General features: G+C 48.1%; 2 protein-coding genes across 2 annotated transcripts in view; both read left to right on the plus strand.

The window, feature by feature from the left end:
- Window positions 1–9,217, plus strand: part of LOC141104930 (uncharacterized) — a 170,256-nt gene extending 161,039 nt beyond the window's left edge. The window contains exons 3-4 of the mRNA XM_073594736.1: window positions 8,446–8,827; window positions 8,903–9,217. Of these exons, the coding sequence (XP_073450837.1) occupies window positions 8,477–8,827; window positions 8,903–9,169 (618 nt within the window). The 5' untranslated portion in view covers window positions 8,446–8,476 and the 3' untranslated portion in view covers window positions 9,170–9,217. The remainder of the gene's footprint in view (window positions 1–8,445; window positions 8,828–8,902) is intronic.
- Window positions 9,218–9,344: 127 nt separating this feature from the next.
- LOC141106832 (uncharacterized) lies at window positions 9,345–10,862 on the plus strand. The gene has a single exon (XM_073597761.1). It carries the CDS (start codon window positions 9,345–9,347, stop codon window positions 10,497–10,499), a length of 1,155 nt encoding a protein of 384 aa, XP_073453862.1. The 3' UTR covers window positions 10,500–10,862.
- The last annotated feature ends 8,743 nt before the right edge of the window (window positions 10,863–19,605 follow it).

The following is a 19,605-nucleotide window of genomic DNA, read 5'->3' on the forward strand; positions in this document are numbered from 1 at the left end:
CCTCAATATACTGCAGTAAACGTGCACTAATGCACCTCAATATACTGCAGTAAACGTGCACTAATGCACTTCAATATACTGCAGTAAACGTGCACTAATGCACTTCAATATACTGCAGTAAACATGCACTAATGCACCGCAATATACTGCAGTAAACGTGCACCAATGCACCTCAATATACTGCAGTAAACGTGCACTAACACACCAAAGTATACTGCAGTAAACGTGCGCTAACACACCAAAATATGCTGCAGTAAACATGCACTAATGCACCTAAATATGCTACAGTAAATGTGCACTAATGCACCGCAATATACTGCAGTAAACATGCACCAACGCACCTCAATATACTGCAGTAAACGTGCACTAATGCACCTCAATATACTGTAGTAAACATGCACTAACGCACTTCAATATACTGCAGTAAACGTGCACTAACACACCTCTATATACTGCAGTAAATGTGCACTAATGCACCTCAATATAAAGTACTATTTTAAAATGCCACATTAGAGAGATGATGTGTGAAGAAATTAATTCTGGCTGTCAGGCGACAAATGTGACATTTGTTGAGTTCTAAACATTCCCTGAAAGATAATACAGTGAGTACCATCCACGGCTGAATAACAGATACAGTTACCTATTCTGCCCATTGCAATTTGTAGTTAGAACTCACTATTAAAAAAATGAATTCAATTAAAAATGTCCATATAAATTTATTTACATATATGTCCCTTGCATAGTTGCCAACAGTCCCTGGGAAAATTTTCCCGGGACAATCCCGATTTTGGGACCCTCGTCCCGATCGGAGGCCGTCCCGATTCGGGATTTTGCTTTTTGTCCATGGAAGAACGGGAATGTTTGGCTCTGCAGCAGTTCTGGCACCTGGCTCCAACAAAATGGCCGCCGGCACTGCCGCGAGAGCTTTCCCCTTGTGTTCAGCTACATCTCCTCTCATTCCTCGTGTTGGGTGGAGAGGGGAGGGGCCGATCCGTGCAGCCATTGAATCGGCTTCTCTCTTCACAATTCTCCAGCCAAGGAATGAGAGGAGATGTAGCTAGACTGCAGCCAACACTCCGTCTGCAGCCCATACTCCGCTGGGGGCACTGATTTAAGAGGCACTCCGCTGGGGGCACTGATTTAAGAGGCACTCTGCTGGGGACACCTGATGTAACAGGCACTCTGCTGGGGACACTGACCGCTGGGAACACCTGATGTAAGAGGCACTCCGCTGGGGACACCTGATGTAAGAAGCACTCTGCTGGGGACACCTGATGTAAGAGGCACTCTGCTGAGGACACCTGATGTAAGAGGTACTGTACTGGGGACACCAGATGTAAAGGAGGGCTCCACTGCTGAGGACACCAGATGTAAATGAGGGCTCCACTGCTGGGGACACAGATGTAAAGGAGAGCTCCACTGCTGGAGACACCAGATGTAAAGGAGGGCTCTGCTGCTGGGGACACCAGATGTAAAGGAGGGCTCCGCTGCTGGGGACACAGATGTAAAGGAGTGCTCTACTGCTGGGGACACCAAATTTAAAGGATGGCTCTGCTGCCGGGGACAGCAGATGTAAAGGGGGGCTCCACTGCTGGGGACACCAGATGTAAAGGAGGGCTCTGCTTCTGGGGACACCAGATGTAAGGAGGGGCTCTGCTGCCAGGGACACAGTTCTGTAAGGTGGGCCTCTGCTTTTGGGGGCACCTGTTGTAAGGACGTACTCTGTTGGGGGCACTTGATGTAAGGACGGACTCTGCTGGGGGCACCTGATGTAAGGACGGACTCTGCTGGGGGCACCTGATGTAAGGACAGAGTCTGCTGGGGGCACCTGATGTAAGGACAGACTCTGCTGGGGGCACCTGATGCACTCAGGGGTCCCACTGATTCTGGATTATGGTGAGTTGAATGATTTCATTCTATATAACAATGTAATAATAGTAATAATGCGCTTCAGTCATCCTGACACCACAACAACCATGGTGCTGGGATGATTGAAGCGCTAACACCAGGTGTTTGGAGTTTCTTTATCTGCTGATTTGTTAAACTCTGAAATACACATTTCTATTGTGGTGTAGGATTTGGGCCTGCTGTCCCTCCATCCCTCTTTCCTTCCTTCTCTCTGCTTCACTCCTTCTTTCCTTCTTTTTCTCTCCCTCCCTCCCTCGCGCGCGCCGCATTTTTCTTTTTTTTTGCTGTGTCACACCTACAAACGAATGTCCCGCCCCCTAATTATAATAAGACTCCGCCTACAGCCAAAAAAGTGTCCCTATAAATTTTTTTACAATGTTGGCAACTATGTCCTTGCCGGGAGTGGAGCTCCACAAGGTGGTGATCTTCTCACTTCTACCATAGAGACAGGAAGTGATGTCAGGCACACACAGGAAGTTCCGGGTGAGAGGTGAGTCAGGAGGAAGTAGAGAGGAGACGTCGCTGGAAGTGGCAGTAGAGAAGGTAATAAGATATTTTCTATTTAAACCCAGTAACCCCCCCGTCATGTCCGTCCTCTTCTTCCATAGTCACTGTGATGTATTTTATCTCCAGCAGATGATGATACACACATATATAGTGTGGAAACCTAGATTAACCCCTTCAGGGGCAGAACATTCCCCCACTTACGGGGCCGGAACATTCTCTTCATTTTGGAGATAAATTCTACTAATTTTTTCCCTATAATCCAGGGGGGTCTCAAACTGGCAGCCCTCCAGCTGTTGCGAGACTACAAGTCCCATGACGCATTGCAAGGCTGACAGTTACAAGCATGACCCCCACAAGCAAAGCCTGAGGCATGATGGGACTTATAGTTTCACAACAGCTGGAGGTCCGCCAGTTTGAGACCCCTGTTCTAAACAAACAGCACTGACAATAAATAGACAAGACAATGACCATCCTGACCATACATGGCCTACATCCTGACTACACAGCTAAGAAATGGACATACCGGTATCGGGACTGATACTAGGCATATTTGAGAGTATCGGTACTCATGAAAATGCTCCAATACAGGAAGTGACGTCACCTTGGGAGTGGAACGCCTCCTCCTCCCCTCCGGCCGGCTCCCTCCTCAGGCCCAGGGTCATCTTAATGCACAGGGCCAACCTGGGCACTGCCTATGTGAGCGGGATCTGTAGTGCTCCAATCACAGGGCGTGGAGAGGAGAGCCGGCGGGGATCGGAGCAGTAGACATTAATGCAGTACCCGTAGCAGAGGTAAGATCATGCCCCGATCTAGGGGGGTATTGGGGGCGGGTGGGGTACTAGGGAGGGGTGGGCTCCCCCCTTCCAAGCCCTCCACCACCCCTGACACTTGCCGGCAGTCTCCCATCTTGAGCACAGAACTAAGAGCTCCTCCTCCCCATCCCATTCCCTTACAGGTACCATTTGCATAGTGTATAGATAGATACTGCAACTCCGTTCCCACCATGGAAGGTCACAGGTCAGAACTGCAACCAGTAGTTAGATATACACTGTGCAGGGAATGGGATTTCACCTCCAGTGTGTGCTGTGTGGGGAGCTCTGCCTGTGTTCAGGATGTGTACAATGCAGGGATGGGAGACAAAGCTCTGCCAGCAGTGACCCCTTACTGTGCCCACCTACCCACCTTACTGTGCTCTCCTACCCACCTTACTGTGCCCTCTCAACCCCCTTACTGTGCCCACCTACACCCCTTACTGTGCCCTACTACCCACCTTACTGTGCCCACCTACACCCCTTACTGTGTCCTCCTACCCCCTTATTGTTACCTCCTAACCCCCTGTACTGTGCCCTCCTACACCCCTCACTGTGCCCTCCTACACCCCTCACTGTGCCCTCCTACCCACCTTACTGTGCTCTCCTAACCCCCTGTACTGTGCCCTTCTACACCCCCTTACTGTGCCCTCCTACACCCCTTACTGTGTCCTCCTACCTACCTTTCTGTGCCCTCCCAACCCCCTTACTGTGCCCTCCTACACCCCTTACTGTGCCCTCCTACCCACCTTACTGTGCCCTCCTACCCACCTTACTGTGCCCTCCTAACCCCCTGTACTGTGCCCACCTAACCCCCTGTACTGTGCCCTCCTAACCCCCTGTACTGTGCCCTCCTACACACCTTACTGTGACCTCCTAACCCCCTGTACTGTGCCCTTCTACCCCCCTTACTGTGCCCTCCTAACTTCCTTACTGTGCCCTCCTGGTGGCGTCACTAGGTTTGGTGTCACCCAGTGCGGTAAAATTTAGTGTCACCCCCCCAACCCACCGGTCACTGAGCAGGCTAGCGCAGCAGCACAGCTATCCCCCTGTGCAATCCCCCTAATGTAACCCTCCCCCATGTATTCCCCCTAATGTAACCCCTTCCCCTGTGTAATTCCCCTAATGTAACCCTCACCCCGTGTATTCTCCCTAATGTAACCCTCCCCCCGTGTAACCCCCCTAATGTAACCCCCCCCGTGTATTCTCCCTAATGTAAGCCCCCCGTGTATATCTCCCCTTTCTATATTCACAGACCTCAGATCAGTGTGGCTCTGTCCATACACATGTCCTTCCTCCTAGGCTCCTCCTCCTGTTGTGGATATACTGTCAGTGTGGAGGAGGAGCCTAGGCTCCATCAGCTCTAAAGAGTGTAATTGTGATAGACAGCCGGCACCTCTCCCCGTCTTCCGGCACCTCTCCCCGTCTTCCGGCACCTCTCCCCGTCTGCCGGCACCTCTCCCCGTCTGCCGGCACCTTTCCCCGTCTGCCGGCACCTCTCCCCGTCTTCCGGCACCTCTCCCCATCTTCCGGCACCTCTCCCCGTCTGCCGGCACCTCTCCCCGTCTGCCGGCACCTCTCCCCATCTTCCGGCACCTCTCCCCGTCTGCCGTCACCTCTCCCCGTCTGCCTGTCACAATAATAGGTGATTGCGGTTCCCGGAGGACATGTGGGTGCTGGGCAATGGGACTCTTCTCCTGCGCTGTCTGCCTCACAATATTATCTCCTCCTCCCTCCCCGAACATCGCAGGGAGCCAAGGAGACACGGCAGATGCCAGTAGAGATACCGGAGTGTGCAGGAGGAAGAAGAGAGAGACGCGGCGCCTCTCTCAATACAATGCCGGGTGTCACCCCTCTGGCGGGTATCACCTGGGTGCAGCCCTCACCCCCCGCTCCCCCCTAGTGATGCCATTGTGCCCTCCTACACCCCTTACTGTGCCCTCCTATCCCCCTTACTGTGCCCTCCTATCCCCCTTACTGTACCCTCCTACACCCCTGTACTGTGCCCTCCTACACCCCTGTACTGTTCCCTCCTACACCCCTTACTGTGCCCTCCTATCCCCCTTACTGTGCCCTCCTATCCCCCTTACTGTGCCCTCCTACACCCCTGTACTGTTCCCTCCTACACCCCTTTACTGTTCCCTCCTACACCCCTTTACTGTTCCCTCCTACACCCCTTTACTGTTCCCTCCTAACCCCCTGTACTGGGCCCACCTAACCCCCTGTACTGGGCCCATCTAACCTGTACTGGGCCCTCCTAACCCCCTTTACTGTTCCCTCCTAACCCCCTGTACTGGGCCCACCTAACCCCCTTTACTGTTCCCTCCTAACCCCCTGTACTGTGCCCTCCTAACCTCCTGTACTGTGCCCTCCTAACCTCCTGTACTGTGCCCACCTAACCTCCTGTACTGTGCCCTCCTAACCTCCTGTACTGTGCCCTCCTAACCCCCTTACTGTGTTATCCTAACTCCCTGTACTGTGCCCTCCTAACCCCCTTACTGTGCCCTCCTAACCCCCTGTACTGGGCCCACCTAACCCCCTGTACTGTGCCCTCCTAACCCCCTGTACTTGTCCCTGGTCACGTCACCTGCCACACGTTGCGGATTCTCACTTGCCACCAGATGCAAATCCGGGACAGTCCCTCCAAATCCGGGACAGTCCCTCCAAATCTGGGACAGTTGGGAGAGATGTATCACTAAACAAATCATGACATGACTTTTTGTCCCGTATGTGGTGGAGAAAAAAAGTAAAAAAAATCTTTATTTTAATTGTAATTGTAATTTTAATTGTAAAAAATTCAAGTTGCACCCAAGCGCATAAAATCCCCCCCCCCCCCAAAAAAAAATTAGGCCCCCCATGCCACATATACGCACGTACAAACGTAAATATGCAGCGGGGTGCCTACGCCTGAAAATGTTTTACATGTTACATATCTCCACACACGCCGATATGGGAGCGATAATTCTAACAACAGACCTCCTCCGTAACGCTAAACTGATGACCTATAGGGGGTTTCAAAGCAGATATTAATATATATATAATAAATATCGGGTACTGAAGTTTCTCGCCATTTCACGGGCGCACGCAAATTTAAGATTTGACATGTCTGGTATCTCTTTACTCGGTGCAACCTCATCTTTTATATTTTACCGAACAATTTGCAGTAATATTGTGTGACATAAAAATTTGGAGCAACGACTATTTTATTCTCTAGGGTGTCTGCTTTAAGAAAATATAGCTGACGCGTTTCACACTATCAAACAATGCTTAATCATAGATCTAATCATAGCTATGATTAAACGCTGTTTGATAGTGTGAAACGCGTCAGAGCTTCTGTCCTGTGTTCTGCTGTGGCATTTATTTTTGATATTCCTTTTTTATGAATAAATTCTAATTTTCGGGGTGCGGCTGTCCAGAATCTTCCCTCATCCTAATTGCTATATGCATTGCCAGCAACTGTTGCTTCAACTCTGAGGAGAGGTTCATCTCCATTTGATCTACTTGGAGCAGTGATCCCCTTTCCCCTTCTGTAGTCAAAACATAGCCAGAGTTCAGTAACCGGAACAGATAGTCAGCCAAGCCAGAAGTCAGGGATCAATGTAGTGGAACAGCAAGCAGGAGCTGGAGCCGGAAGGGATGTCAGCAAAGCAAAGTCTTTAAACAGGAACACAGGAGATAGTTTCTTATTATGTTGACCAAGGCAAAGGCAGAGATCCTCTGGACTGGACGGCTTAAGTAGGCAGGACTGATGAGCAGGATATCATCAACAGCTGAGTAACTGTGGAGAGAGATGGGAGCTGGCAATTAGCCGACAGCTGAGCAGCCAGCTCAGAGAAGAAAGGGCTGAGCCCAGACCTGACAAGGACATAAATATTTGGAGCAACCACTATTTTATTCTCTAGGGTGTCTGCTTTAAGAAAATATATCATATTTGGGGGGAATTTATGGAATCTTCAGGCCTTAACTTTTTTTAAACATGTACAAAAAACCGCAAAAATGGCTCTGCCTGAGTAAGGGTTAAAGAATAAATTCACCTTCGGGAACATGTTCCACCCGTAAGATTTGTTAGTTACAAAAAAACTGGCTTCTAATATTTTTATCTCCTATATACAAAGCACATTTGTCGAGCCCCGCCCTAAACAGTCCAAATGAAATGTGTTCCCATGGGGGTAGTAGTTCTTCAATGTACAGCAACCCTCCTATTCCCCCCACACCCCCAACCCCACAACCTATTATTGAGTGACCAATACCATCCTAATAATTCTTACTCTCATTTCCCAAAGTTATCCGTCTACAAGGAGACCTGTATAGATCAAATGACGCCACCAATGAGGATGGAGGAGGTCCGGAGTCACATGACTGAGAAGATACTAAACCTCACCCTGGAGATCATCTACCTGCTGACCGGAGAGGTGAGGAGGATTCTGGGAGGTCACATGACATCACTCTTATCTCTATTAATAAAACACAGACCTGACCGGAGAGGTGAGGAGGATTCTGGGAGGTCACATGACATCACTCTTATCTCTATTAATAAAACACAGACCTGACCGGAGAGGTGAGGAGGATTCTGGGAGGTCACATGACATCACTCTTATCTCTATTAATAAAACACAGATCTGACCGGAGAGGTGAGGAGGATTCTGGGAGATCACATGACATCACTCTTATCTCTATTAATAAAACACAGACCTGACTGGAGAGGTGAGGAGGATTCTGGGATTCTAACATGATATTCCTATTGGTTCTCCAATACAGAGATTTCCTCTTGTGAAGTCAGGTGATCATATGACCATCACAGTGCCTCCATGTGACTCCCTAAAACCTGAGAGACACAACATGGAGAAGATTCTAGAAGTCACCAAGAAGATGATGGAGCTGCTGACAGGAGAGGTGAGGAGGATTCTGGGAATTCTGGGACATTATCCAGTAACAGACAAGGGATGTGTCTGAATGGTGACTGTATCATTGTGTGTGTCAGGTTCCTATAAGGTGTCAGGATGTCACTGTCTATTTCTCCATGGAGGAGTGGGAGTATTTAGAAGGACACAAGGATCTCTACAAGGACGTCATGATGGACAATCAGCCGCCCCTCACATCACCGGGTAAGAGGAGACTTTATTGTAAAGGAGAGAGCAGTACGGAGGCTCCACCTAGATCCCCCATCATCTGATAAACACATAGAAACAATGTATTCAGTCAGTGTGTGTGTTTCCTACAGATGGATCCAGTAATGGGAACCTACCAGAGAGATGTCCCCGTCCTCTGTATTCCCGGGATTCCACACAGGAAGGTCACACCATCCCTCACTATCATCAGGTAGACGAGGAACAATTATTGATAGTTATGATTTATCTACAAGCATGTTTGTTACAATTAATGTTTTATTATATATTCATAATGGAAACCTCGAGGATGATAATATTGATGTGAAAGAAGAGTTTAAAGAGGAGGATGAGGAGTATGGAGTGATGGAGTTTTCAGATGGAAACAAGGATATGATGGAGCCACCTAATACCAGGAACCCACCAGAGAGATGTCCCCGTCCTCTGTATTCCCGGGATTCCACACAGGAAGATCACACCATCCCTCATCATTATAAGGTTAGTAGGATGTAGCATCTAGAACATGGACCCATGGAGATGTGTGGATTTTGTATGTAAACTTTTATTTTACAGAATACAGAATTTGAGGTTAAATCAGAAGAAGAAGAGGAGACATATGTGAGGGGTGATCAGCAGTCTATGGAGGAGGATGGAATATCGGGGACATTTATAGAGGAGGACACTCCTACAGAGATCAGCACAGGTGGGTCATTAATACTAAATACATTCCTCCACCCATACTGCTCACTGATTTGTCCAGAGAAGGACTGGTCACTTTGTTGTACATTACATACTCCTGACACTCGTCCTATAATCCCCTCATCACTGTCACTCCTATAAAAGACACTTCTCGTTGTTTCCTCACTCTCTGACTAAGGTCCATGAATAAAGAAATGAACTGGTAGGAGATCAGAGGACCCATTTACTAGTTACCTTGAGGGTGGAATTGTAAGATCCTCAGAGACAAAGCTGCCTGATGTGGGCGGAGTCCTGGTTTAGGGGAACCAATCAGCTCATGTCTAGTAATAATCTTTGTATTTCTATTTTAGTAGATGGACGGGAGATGAGGAAAACCTCAGAGGATTGTCTCACTTTGTCTCCAGACTGTAAAGTAGAAGATGAGGACATCACACAGTATAGTCCAGGAGAAAACCCGACTACCTCAAATGTCCATCCGGCACCACACAGTGTAGATGGACCATCGTATTCCTCTTATCCTGAGGAACCTCAGACTGTGCGGGACGGTGCCGGACCATCGTATTCCTCTTATCCTGAGGAACCTCAGACTGTGAGGGACGGTGCCGGACCATCGTATTCCTCTTATCCTGAGGAACCTCAGACTGTGCGGGACGGTGCCGGACCATCGTATTCCTCTTATCCTGAGGAACCTCAGACTGTGCGGGACGGTGCCGGACCATCGTATTCCTCTTATCCTGAGGAACCTCAGACTGTGAGGGACGGTGCCATCCTTCCAACACATAAGAGATTTCCCTGCCCTGAGTGCGGGAAACGTTACCGTTCTAAATACGATCTTAATGTGCATAAAAGAACTCACACAGGAGAAAAAACACATTCCTGTCCTGAGTGCGGGAAATGTTTTTTACACAATTCAAGTCTTCACTCACATCAGAGATCTCACACAGGGGAGAAGCCGTATTCCTGTCCTGAGTGTGGTAAATGCTTTTCACACAATTCCAGTCTTACATCACATCAGAGATTTCACACGGGGGAGAAGCTGTATTTCTGTCTTGAGTGTGGGAAATGTTTTACACAGCAGTCTAGACTTAACACACATCAGAGATCTCACACGGGGGAGAAGCCGTTTTCCTGTCTTGAGTGCGGGAAATGTTTTTCACACAATTCCAGTCTTAACTCACATCAGAGATTTCACACGGGGGTGAAGCCATATTCCTGCCCTGAGTGCGGGAAATGTTTTTCAGAGAAGGCCTATTTTTACAAACATAAGAGATCTCACACGGGGGAGAAGCCATATTCCTGTCTTGGGTGCGGGAAATGTTTTTCACAGAAGTCTAGTCTTAACACACATCAGAGATCTCACACGGGGGAGAAGCCGTATTCCTGTCCTGAGTGCGGGAAATGTTTTTCACTGAAGTCCAGTCTTAACAAACATCAGAGATTGCAGCACAGAGCTAGATCCACTTTCCACTGATTAGCAGAAGTGTAACCCACAGAAGTCCTCTATTTACAGACATCAGAGATCTCAAATGGGGGAGAAGCCGTATTCTTGTCCTGAGTGAGGGAATTGTTCCTCACTGAAGTCCTGTCTTCCTGTACATCAGGGGTCCCACACAACCCTCGAGGTGTATTAGTGCGGGAAATGTCTTGTATATGAATGTTGCTGGACATGTGGGGAAGAAGCACACCCTGATATACACCTCAGATATACTCCATGGCTGATCTTCATCATGTAAGGAACAGTTGATAAGGAGATCAGAGATCACCAAAGACATGGATGAAGTGTTGTACCGTGTTGGCCATTGATAGTAGGAGAAAAATAAAAATGGAGTCATTACCTCTCATTGGCTGAGTACATTTTGTGGTGTAAACTCTTGCAAGAGATCTGTTTTCTCAAGTCGTCTTCCAGGACGAAACACGTTAACCCCACCACTTAAAAGGCGGTCCTCTACGCCTTTTAAAATAAAAATGGATTCATTACCTCTCATTGGCTGAGTACATTTTGTGGTGGAAGATTTCACAAACACTTTCAGGTCTGTTTTTTAAAACTTCTTGAAGAAATATGATGCACATTCACCCAACTGTGATGAATTGTGTCCATATTGTATTTCTTATGATGATTTCCTATGATCATTGGCTCCATCTTGTGGCCATAATGCGGTGTTGCACTAGTTTTACTGATGAAGGTCTTTCAGGAAAAAAATACTGCATTATAAACACTAGATGGAGCTGAGGATCATAGGAAATCACTGTGTTCATTATAAAATAGGCAGAATTTTTCACAGCTGGGCAAATGTTTGTCACAATCATCAACTAATATTCTATAAAGTAGACCCCTTAGTTTCCTCCATCAGACGTGATTTCATACAAATAACTGAGATCATACACTTATGAGTACAGAAGACATTGCAGAACGTGAGTGAATGAAGCCAACAATATTATACCAACCATTGATTTAGAAGGGACAATACTACATTTGGTCATTACATGGCACTAAGTAGGTGGGTTAGGGCCATCTACTGGCCAAATGTGGTATTTTCATTTTAAATCAATGGAAAACATATGAAAAGCTCAGCAAATAGCCGAATAACATACATTTTTTACACCGATACCCAGAGAAGGAATGTACATGCACTTTACCAGGGCAAATTACTGTGCAAATTATTTCTGAATAGACCCCTAAGTGTCAGGAGATGTTTATTTAACCACCTCCCGCCCAGCCATTATACATATACAGTTGGACGGGAGCTTTGTCTATTTAGGGAAACATACCCGTACATCCTCCCACTGTACCCCTCGGGGGCGTGTAGCGGTGGGACCTGTGATCGTTGTGTCTCTTGGACACCGCCAATTACAGATCAGGGTACAGGGCCCAATCCATATCTGTACCAGTGTCACTGACATACCAGTACCTGATCACCGTCACACCAGTACCATGTGACCAGTGCAGCCAGCAATATCTGTACCAGTTTCAAACAAGTACACACAAGTTCCTGATCACGGTCACACCAGTACAGTGTCACCAGAGCCAGCAGAAACATGAACACCATGTCTAAAAAAAGGTACAGAAGTGAGAGGGGTCTTCAGATTCTGATCATGACAGATGAGAGTAGCTGGGAGGAGCTCTCACTGTCAGATTGGGATTCTGAATATGAACCCGTGGAGAGCAGCGGTTCAGTTTATTTCACTCACTATTTAGGAAGATGAAAGGATCAAAACAAAGAGAACCGAAAAAGCAGCAGGTGAGAACCAGCAGTGAAGTACATCCTGGTGATTACAGTTGGACCGAACAAACCCCTGTTTGGTTCGCGGCACAACTTTTGAACATCGAGAAAGTTCAAACCGAACCACATTGAATTCTATGGGACTGTAACTGGAAAAATCAAAAGTGCCCATTCAAGTAATTGGAAATACAATGATTATGGGGGTCCAGGTACTGCCCTGGGGGACATGTATCAATGAAAAAAAGTTTTTAAAAAACGTCATTTTTAAATGAGCAGTAATATACTGATGGTTAAAGTAAAAGCAGAAAAATGAAAGATTCCTTTAAATATAGTGCCTGGGGGGTCGCCTTAGTCTGCCTGTAAAGTGGCGCATCTGTAGCATGTATAGAACCTGCTTCAGCAAAAATTACATTTATAAAGGCCAAAAAATGACATTTAAATTGATTTTCCCTGCAAGGTTTTTTTATTTTGTAAACAACAGCATGGAGGGCCAGTCTGTATGATGAGGCCACAATGTAGTGCACTGGGAACAAGATTAGAGATTTTTTGGATAAATTCTGGTGACCTTCGCAGACTTTGGATAGAAGTCGCAGGTGTGGAAAAATTGGGCTTTGGGTGTTGGTGGTGACTTCACTCTATAACCCTATAGAGGTACTCTTGATGATCAAGCAATGGCTGTGCATCATCAAGGAGTAAGTGACTGACGCTGTGTTCAAATAACTCTGCTGACTCCTCCATGCCTGATGCCGGCACTATGGCAGGAATAGCTGTGGACAAGGAGGCAGAATAAGCCACTCTGACAGCTGCAGGGGACTGCGCACTAGTCTCTGCTTAGGTGATGGAGGATGAGGATGGTTTAGTAAGCCAGTCCACCACCTCCTCTGCATTGTGTGGCTGGAATGCACTGGCAACATCACTAAACAGAGGAAATTATGCCCTGCCTGAGGACTGACCACAACCTTTGCCCGTGGATAACTACGCTGCTGGCCCCCTCACAGTGTCATGGGAGGGTCTGCCTCTCCTTGTTGTCCTCCCAGACATGATAAGAGGGGCTTATTACTGAAATGTGATAAAGATGCAGAAATGTGTACGTGGATGCACTTTAATCAATGGAAAGTGGTGTTTGGTGCACTTTAATTTGAGTACACAGACACACTCCACTGATACACTATAATATACTGCAGTAAACGTGCACGAATGCACCTCACTATACTGCAGTAAATGTGCACTAACGCACCTCAATATACTGCAGTAAAGGTGCACTAATGCACTTCAATATACTGCAGTAAACGTGCACTACATAGTTGCCAACAGTCCCGATTTTCCCGAGACAATCCCGATTTTGGGACCCTCGTCCCGATCGGAGGCTGTCCCGAATTAGGATTTTCATCAGGAAAATCGGGAATGTTTGATTTTTAATTTTTGGTGCAGCTGGCTCCAGCAAAATGGCCATCGGCGCTGCCACTGGATCTTCCCCCTTGTGTTCAGTGGAGAGAGGAAGGGGGCTCAATCCGTGCAGCCAATGAATCGGCTTCTTTAGCTGCACGGATTGGCTCCTCCCCTCTCCACTGAACACACGGCGCTGGTATCTATCGGCGCCTGCACAGTACAGAGCGGACACTTTCCGATGGGGGGACACTAATTTCATCAGAACACCGGCCGCTCCTGGAGTTCCTGGACGTGTGCTGGGGGGCGTTATGGGAGGGGAGGGTCGGCACTGGCACTGATGGAGGGGGTGGTCTGCACTGAGGGGGCCTGCACTAATGAGGGGGGCTGCACTGAGGGGGTTCTGCACTAATAGAGGGGGGGTCTGCACTAAGGGGGATCTGCACTGAGGGAGTTCTGCACTTATAGAGGAGGGTCTGCACTAATAGAGGGGGGTCTGCACTGATAGAGAGGGGGGTCTGCACTGATAGAGGATGGGTCTGCACTGACAGAGGGGGGTCTGCACTGATAGAGGGGGGTCTGCACTGATAGAGGGGGGTTGCACTTATAGAGGGGGTCTGCACTGATAGAGGGGGGGTCTGCACTTAGGGGGGCCTGCACTGATAGAGGGGGGGTGTGCACTGAGGGGGGTCTACACTGATGGAGGGGGGTCTGCACTAATGGAGGGGGGTCTGCACTGATGGAGGGGGGTCTGCACTGAGGGGGTCTATACTGTTAGATGGGGGACCGCACTGAGGGGGGTCTGTATTGAAGGAGAGGGGTCTGTACTGAGGGGGTCTATACTGATGAGGGGGGTCTACACTGAGGGGGTCTAAACTGATGGAGGGGCGGTCTGTACTTAGTGGGGGAGGTCTTTACTGAGGGAGGGGAAGGGGGGCCATAGTTGGTGGAGGCGGGGTGACACCAATTTTTTTCCGCACCGGGTGACACCAGCTGTAGTGCCGCCACTGGCTCTTGTCTCTGCAGCAATTTAACTTTAATGTACAGGAGGGGGGTTAACTATATACAGGAGGAGGGGGTTAACTATTTACAGGAGGGGGGTTAGCTATATACAGGGGGAGGGGGTAACTATGTACAGGGGGGGTAACTATGGCTCTGCCTGGGACACTGATTTAAGGACTGAGGCTGGGAATACTGGTGTAAAGACCGACTCTGCTGGTGGCACCTGATGCAAGGAGGGACTCTGCTGGGGGCACCTGATGCAAGGAGGGTTTCTGCTGGGGGCATCTAATGCAAGGAGGGACTCTGCCAGGGGCACCTGATGCAAGGAGGGACTCTGCTGGGGGCACCTGATTCAAGGAGGGACTCTGCCGGGGGCACCTGATACAAGGACAGACTCTGCTGGGCTCACCCGATGCAAGGAGGGACTCTGCTGGGGGCACCTGATGCAAGGAGGGACTCTGCCGGGGGCACCTGATGCAAGGAGGGACTCTGCCGGGGGCACCTGATGCAAGGAGGGACTCTGCCGGGGGCACCTGATGCAAGGAGGGACTCTGCCGGGGGCACCTGATACAAGGACAGACTCTGCTGGGGACACCTGATGCAAGGACAGAGTCTGCTGGGGGCACCTGATGCAAGGAAGGACTCTGCTGGTGGCAGGCGACGTGGCTAGTGACACGCTCAGGGATCCCACTGATTCGGCATTATGGTGGGTTGAATGATTTCATTTTATATTACAATGTAATAATAGAAATAATGAACTTCAATCATCCTGACACCATAACAATCATGGTGCCAGGATGATTGAAGCGCTAACACCAGGTGTTTGGAATATCTTTATCTGTTGATTGTTAAACTTTCTAGAATACACATATTTCTATTGTTGTGTAGGATCTGGGCCTGCTGTACCTCCATTCCTCTCTCCCTTTCCCTCTCCATCCCTCATTCATCTCAGACTCTAACCACACCCCCTTTGAGCCATGCCCACTATTTCACGTAAACCACACCTATTCTTCACCACGGCGTGCTTTGCGCGGCGCAGTTTTCTTTTTTATTGCTATGCCACGCCTACAAACGCATGCCCCGCCCACTAATTATTATACGGCTCCGCCTACAGCCAAAAAAGTGTCCCACAAATTTTTTTTGCAATGTTGGCAACTATGGCACTAACACACCTCAATATGCTGCAGTAAACATGCACGAATGCACCTCAATATACTGCAGTAAACGTGCACTAACGCACCTCAATATACGGCAGTAAATGTGCATTAACGCACCTCAATATACTGCAGTAAACATGCACTAATGCACCTCAATATACTACAGTAAACATGCACTAATGCACCGCAGTATACTGCAGTAAACGTGCACCAATGCACCTCAATATACTGCAGTAAACGTGCACTAACACACCAAAATATACTGCAGTAAACGTGCACTAATGCACCGCAATATACTACAGTAAATGTGCACTAATGCACAGCAATATACTTCAGAAACGTGCACTAATGCACCTCAATATACTGTAGTAAACGTGCACTAACGCACTTCAATATACTGCAGTAAATGTGCACTAACACAGCTCTATATACTGCAGTAAATGTGCACTAATGAACCTCAATATACTGCAGTAAACATGCACTAACGCACCTCAATATACTGCACTAAACGTGCATGAATGCACCTCAATATACTGCATTAACGTGCACTTATGCACCGCAATATACTGTAGTAAACGTGCACTAACGCACTTCAATATACTGCAGTAAACATGCACTAACGCACCTCAATATACTGCACTAAACGTGCATGAATGCGCCTCAATATACTGCAGTAAACGTGCACTAACGCACTTCAATATACTGCAGTAAACGTGCACTAATGCACCTCAATATACTGCAGTAAACGTGCACTAACACACCTAAATATACCGCAGTAAACGTGCACCAATGCACCTCAATGTACTGCAATAAACATGCACCGCAATATACTGCAGTAAACGCGCACCAACGCACCTCAATATACTGCAGTAAACATGCACTAACACACTTCAATATACTGCAGTAAACGTGCACTGACACTCTACACTGACACTAAAGTAAATTTGAACGGTCGCACTACACTCACTCTGCACTATCACTATATTCATCCTACACTTACACACACTATGCACAATAACTCTCTAGTAGCAATGAGCAGAGCCCTGTTCTATCTCTCTCCACTGCAATATCAAATGGCCGCTGTGGGATGGATCCTTTTATAGAGGAGGGTGGGTGTATGAGCAATGGGCCATGATTGGGCACAATCGTCATTACTTTCTCCAATCATGGCTCTGACAGTGTTCTGTGCCCTGACTGGGCAAATCCTTCATTGCTTCAGCCAATCAGGGCTTCCAATGCAGCGTGCAGTGGGCCGAACAAACATTTGAAAGCCCTGACAATTTGCATGTTCAATGGGCAAACAGCCAATGCTCCGGCCGAACTGTTCGCTCAATACTACTGGTGACTAGGGATGAGCTTCGAGACATCGGCTGTTCGCCGAACAGCGAACAATTTGGGGTGTTCGCGGCAAATTCGAAAGCCGCAGAACACCCTTTAAAAGTATATGGGAGAAATCAAAAGTGCTAATTTTAAAGGCTTATATGCATGGTATTGTCATAAAAAGTATTTGGGGACCCAGGTCCTGCCCCAGGGGCCAAGGATCAATGCAAAAAAAAGTTTTAAAAACAGCCGTTTTTTCGGGAGCAGTGATTTTAATAATGCTTAAAGTGAAACAATAAAAGTGTAATATTCCTTTAAATTTCATACCGGGGGGGTGTCTATAGTATGCCTGTAAAGGGGCGCATGTTTGCCGTGTTTAGAACAGTCTGACAGCAAAATGACATTTCAAAGGAAAAAAAGTCATTTAAAACTACTCGCGGCTATTAATGAATTGCTGGTCCGACAATACACATAAAAGTTCATTGATGAAAACGGCATGGGAATTCCCCACAGGGGAACCCCGAACCAAAATTTAAAAATAAAAATGACGTAGGGGGTCCCCCTAAATTCCATACCAGGCTTTTCAGGACGAGAGAGCCCCCCCCCCTGCCCTCCTGAACCGTACCAGGCCACATGCCCTCAACATTGGGAGGGTGCTTTGGGGTAGCCCCCCAAAACACCTTGTCCCCATGTTGATGGGGACAAGGGCCTCATCCCCACAACCCTTGCCCAGTGGTTGTGGGGGTCTGCAGGCGGGGGACTTAACAAGGGGACCCCCAGATCCCGGCCCTCCCCCCTATGTGAAATGGTAACCTACCATTTCACAAAAAAGTGTAAAAAATGTTAAAAATGGCAAGAGACAGTTTTTGACAATTCCTTTATTTAAATGCTTCTTCTTTCTTCTATCTTCCTTCTTCTTTCTTCTATCTTCTATCTTCCTTCAGTTTCTTCCTCCATCTTCTTCTTCTTCTGGTTCTTCTGGTTCTTCCTCCGGTGTTCTTGTCCAGCATCTTCCTCCGCGGCGTCCGCGTCTTCTTTCCTTCTCCTCGGGCCGCTCTGCATCCAGGGGGCGGGGTTACGTATGCAGGGGGCGCAGTACCGCATGCGATCCTGAAAATGCCAATTTACTATTGCTTTATGCAGTATTTACCGCAAAAACGCTTGGTAAATACGGCAAAAAACAGGAGTTAAATTCAATAAACAAAAGGAAAACAACAAGGGGTTCCCCCCCAATCTATACCAGGCCCTTTGGTTTGGTATGAATTTTGTCTGTCTTCTCACTGTAATGAAGTTGCTCTAAAAAGGAAGGTCAGTACAACGGACGCCAGATTTCCATAAACACACACATTAAAGTACTATTTTAAAATGCTACATTAGAGAGATTATGTGTGAAGAAATGACTTCTGGCTGTCAGGCGACAAATGTGACATTTGTTGAGTTCTAAACATTCCATGAAAGATAATTACAATGAGTACTTTCCCCGGCTGAATAACAGATGTTGCCTATTCTGCCTATTGTAATTTGTGAACTCACTCTTAAATAAATTGCCAATTAAAAATGTCCATATAAATTTATTTACATATATGTCCCTTACATAGTTGCCAACAGTCTCGATTTTTCCGGGACAATACTGATTTTGGGACCCTTGTCCCGATCGGAGGCCGTCCCAATTCAGGATTTTGCCTTTTGTCCATGGAAAAACGGGAATGTTTGGCTCTGCAGCAGTTCTGGCTCCTGGCTCCAACAAAATTACCGCCGGCGCCGCCGCAAGAGCTTTCCCCTTGTGTTCAAGGGGAAACACTTGTTCCTCATGTTCGGTGGAACACACCTCTTGTTCCTCATGTTTGGTGGAGATGGGAGGGGCCGATCCGTGCAGCCAATGAATCGGCTTCTCTCTTCACAATTCTCCAGCCAAGGAACCTGATGTAACAGGCACTCCGCTGGGGACACTGACCACTGGGGACACTGACCGCTGGGGACACTGACCGCTGGGGACACCTGATGTAAGAGGCACTCCGCTGGGGACACCTGATGTAAGAGGCACGCTGCTGGGGACACCTGATGTAAGAGGTACTGTACTGGGGACACCAGATGTAAAGGAGGGCTCCACTGCTGGGGAAGCCAGATGTAAATGAGGGCTCCACTGCCGGGGACACAGATGTAAAGGAGGGCTCCGCTGCTGGAGACACCAGATGTAAAGGAGGGCTCTGCTGCTGGAGACACCAGATGTAAAGGAGGGCTCCGCTGCTGGGGACACAGATGTAAAGGAGGGCTCCCCGGCGGGGCACACCAGATGTAAAGGAGTGCTCCACTGCTGGGGACACCAAATTTAAAGGATGGCTCTGCTGCCGGGGACAGCAGATGTAAAGGAGGGCTCTGCTGCCGGGGACACCAGATGTAAAGGAAGGCTCCGCTGCTGGGGACACCAGATTAAAGGAGGGCTCCGCTGCTGGGGACACCAGATGTAAGGAGGGGCTCTGCTGCCAGGGAC

The sequence above is a fragment of the Aquarana catesbeiana genome, linkage group LG08, assembly GCF_042186555.1.
Source record: "Aquarana catesbeiana isolate 2022-GZ linkage group LG08, ASM4218655v1, whole genome shotgun sequence".
NCBI classification, from domain to species: domain Eukaryota; kingdom Metazoa; phylum Chordata; class Amphibia; order Anura; family Ranidae; genus Aquarana; species Aquarana catesbeiana.

Excerpts from the sequence above, each read along its gene's own strand:
- LOC141106832 (XM_073597761.1), top strand. The coding sequence starts at position 9,345 with ATGTCTAGTAATAATCTTTGTATTTCTATTTTAGTAGATGGACGGGAG.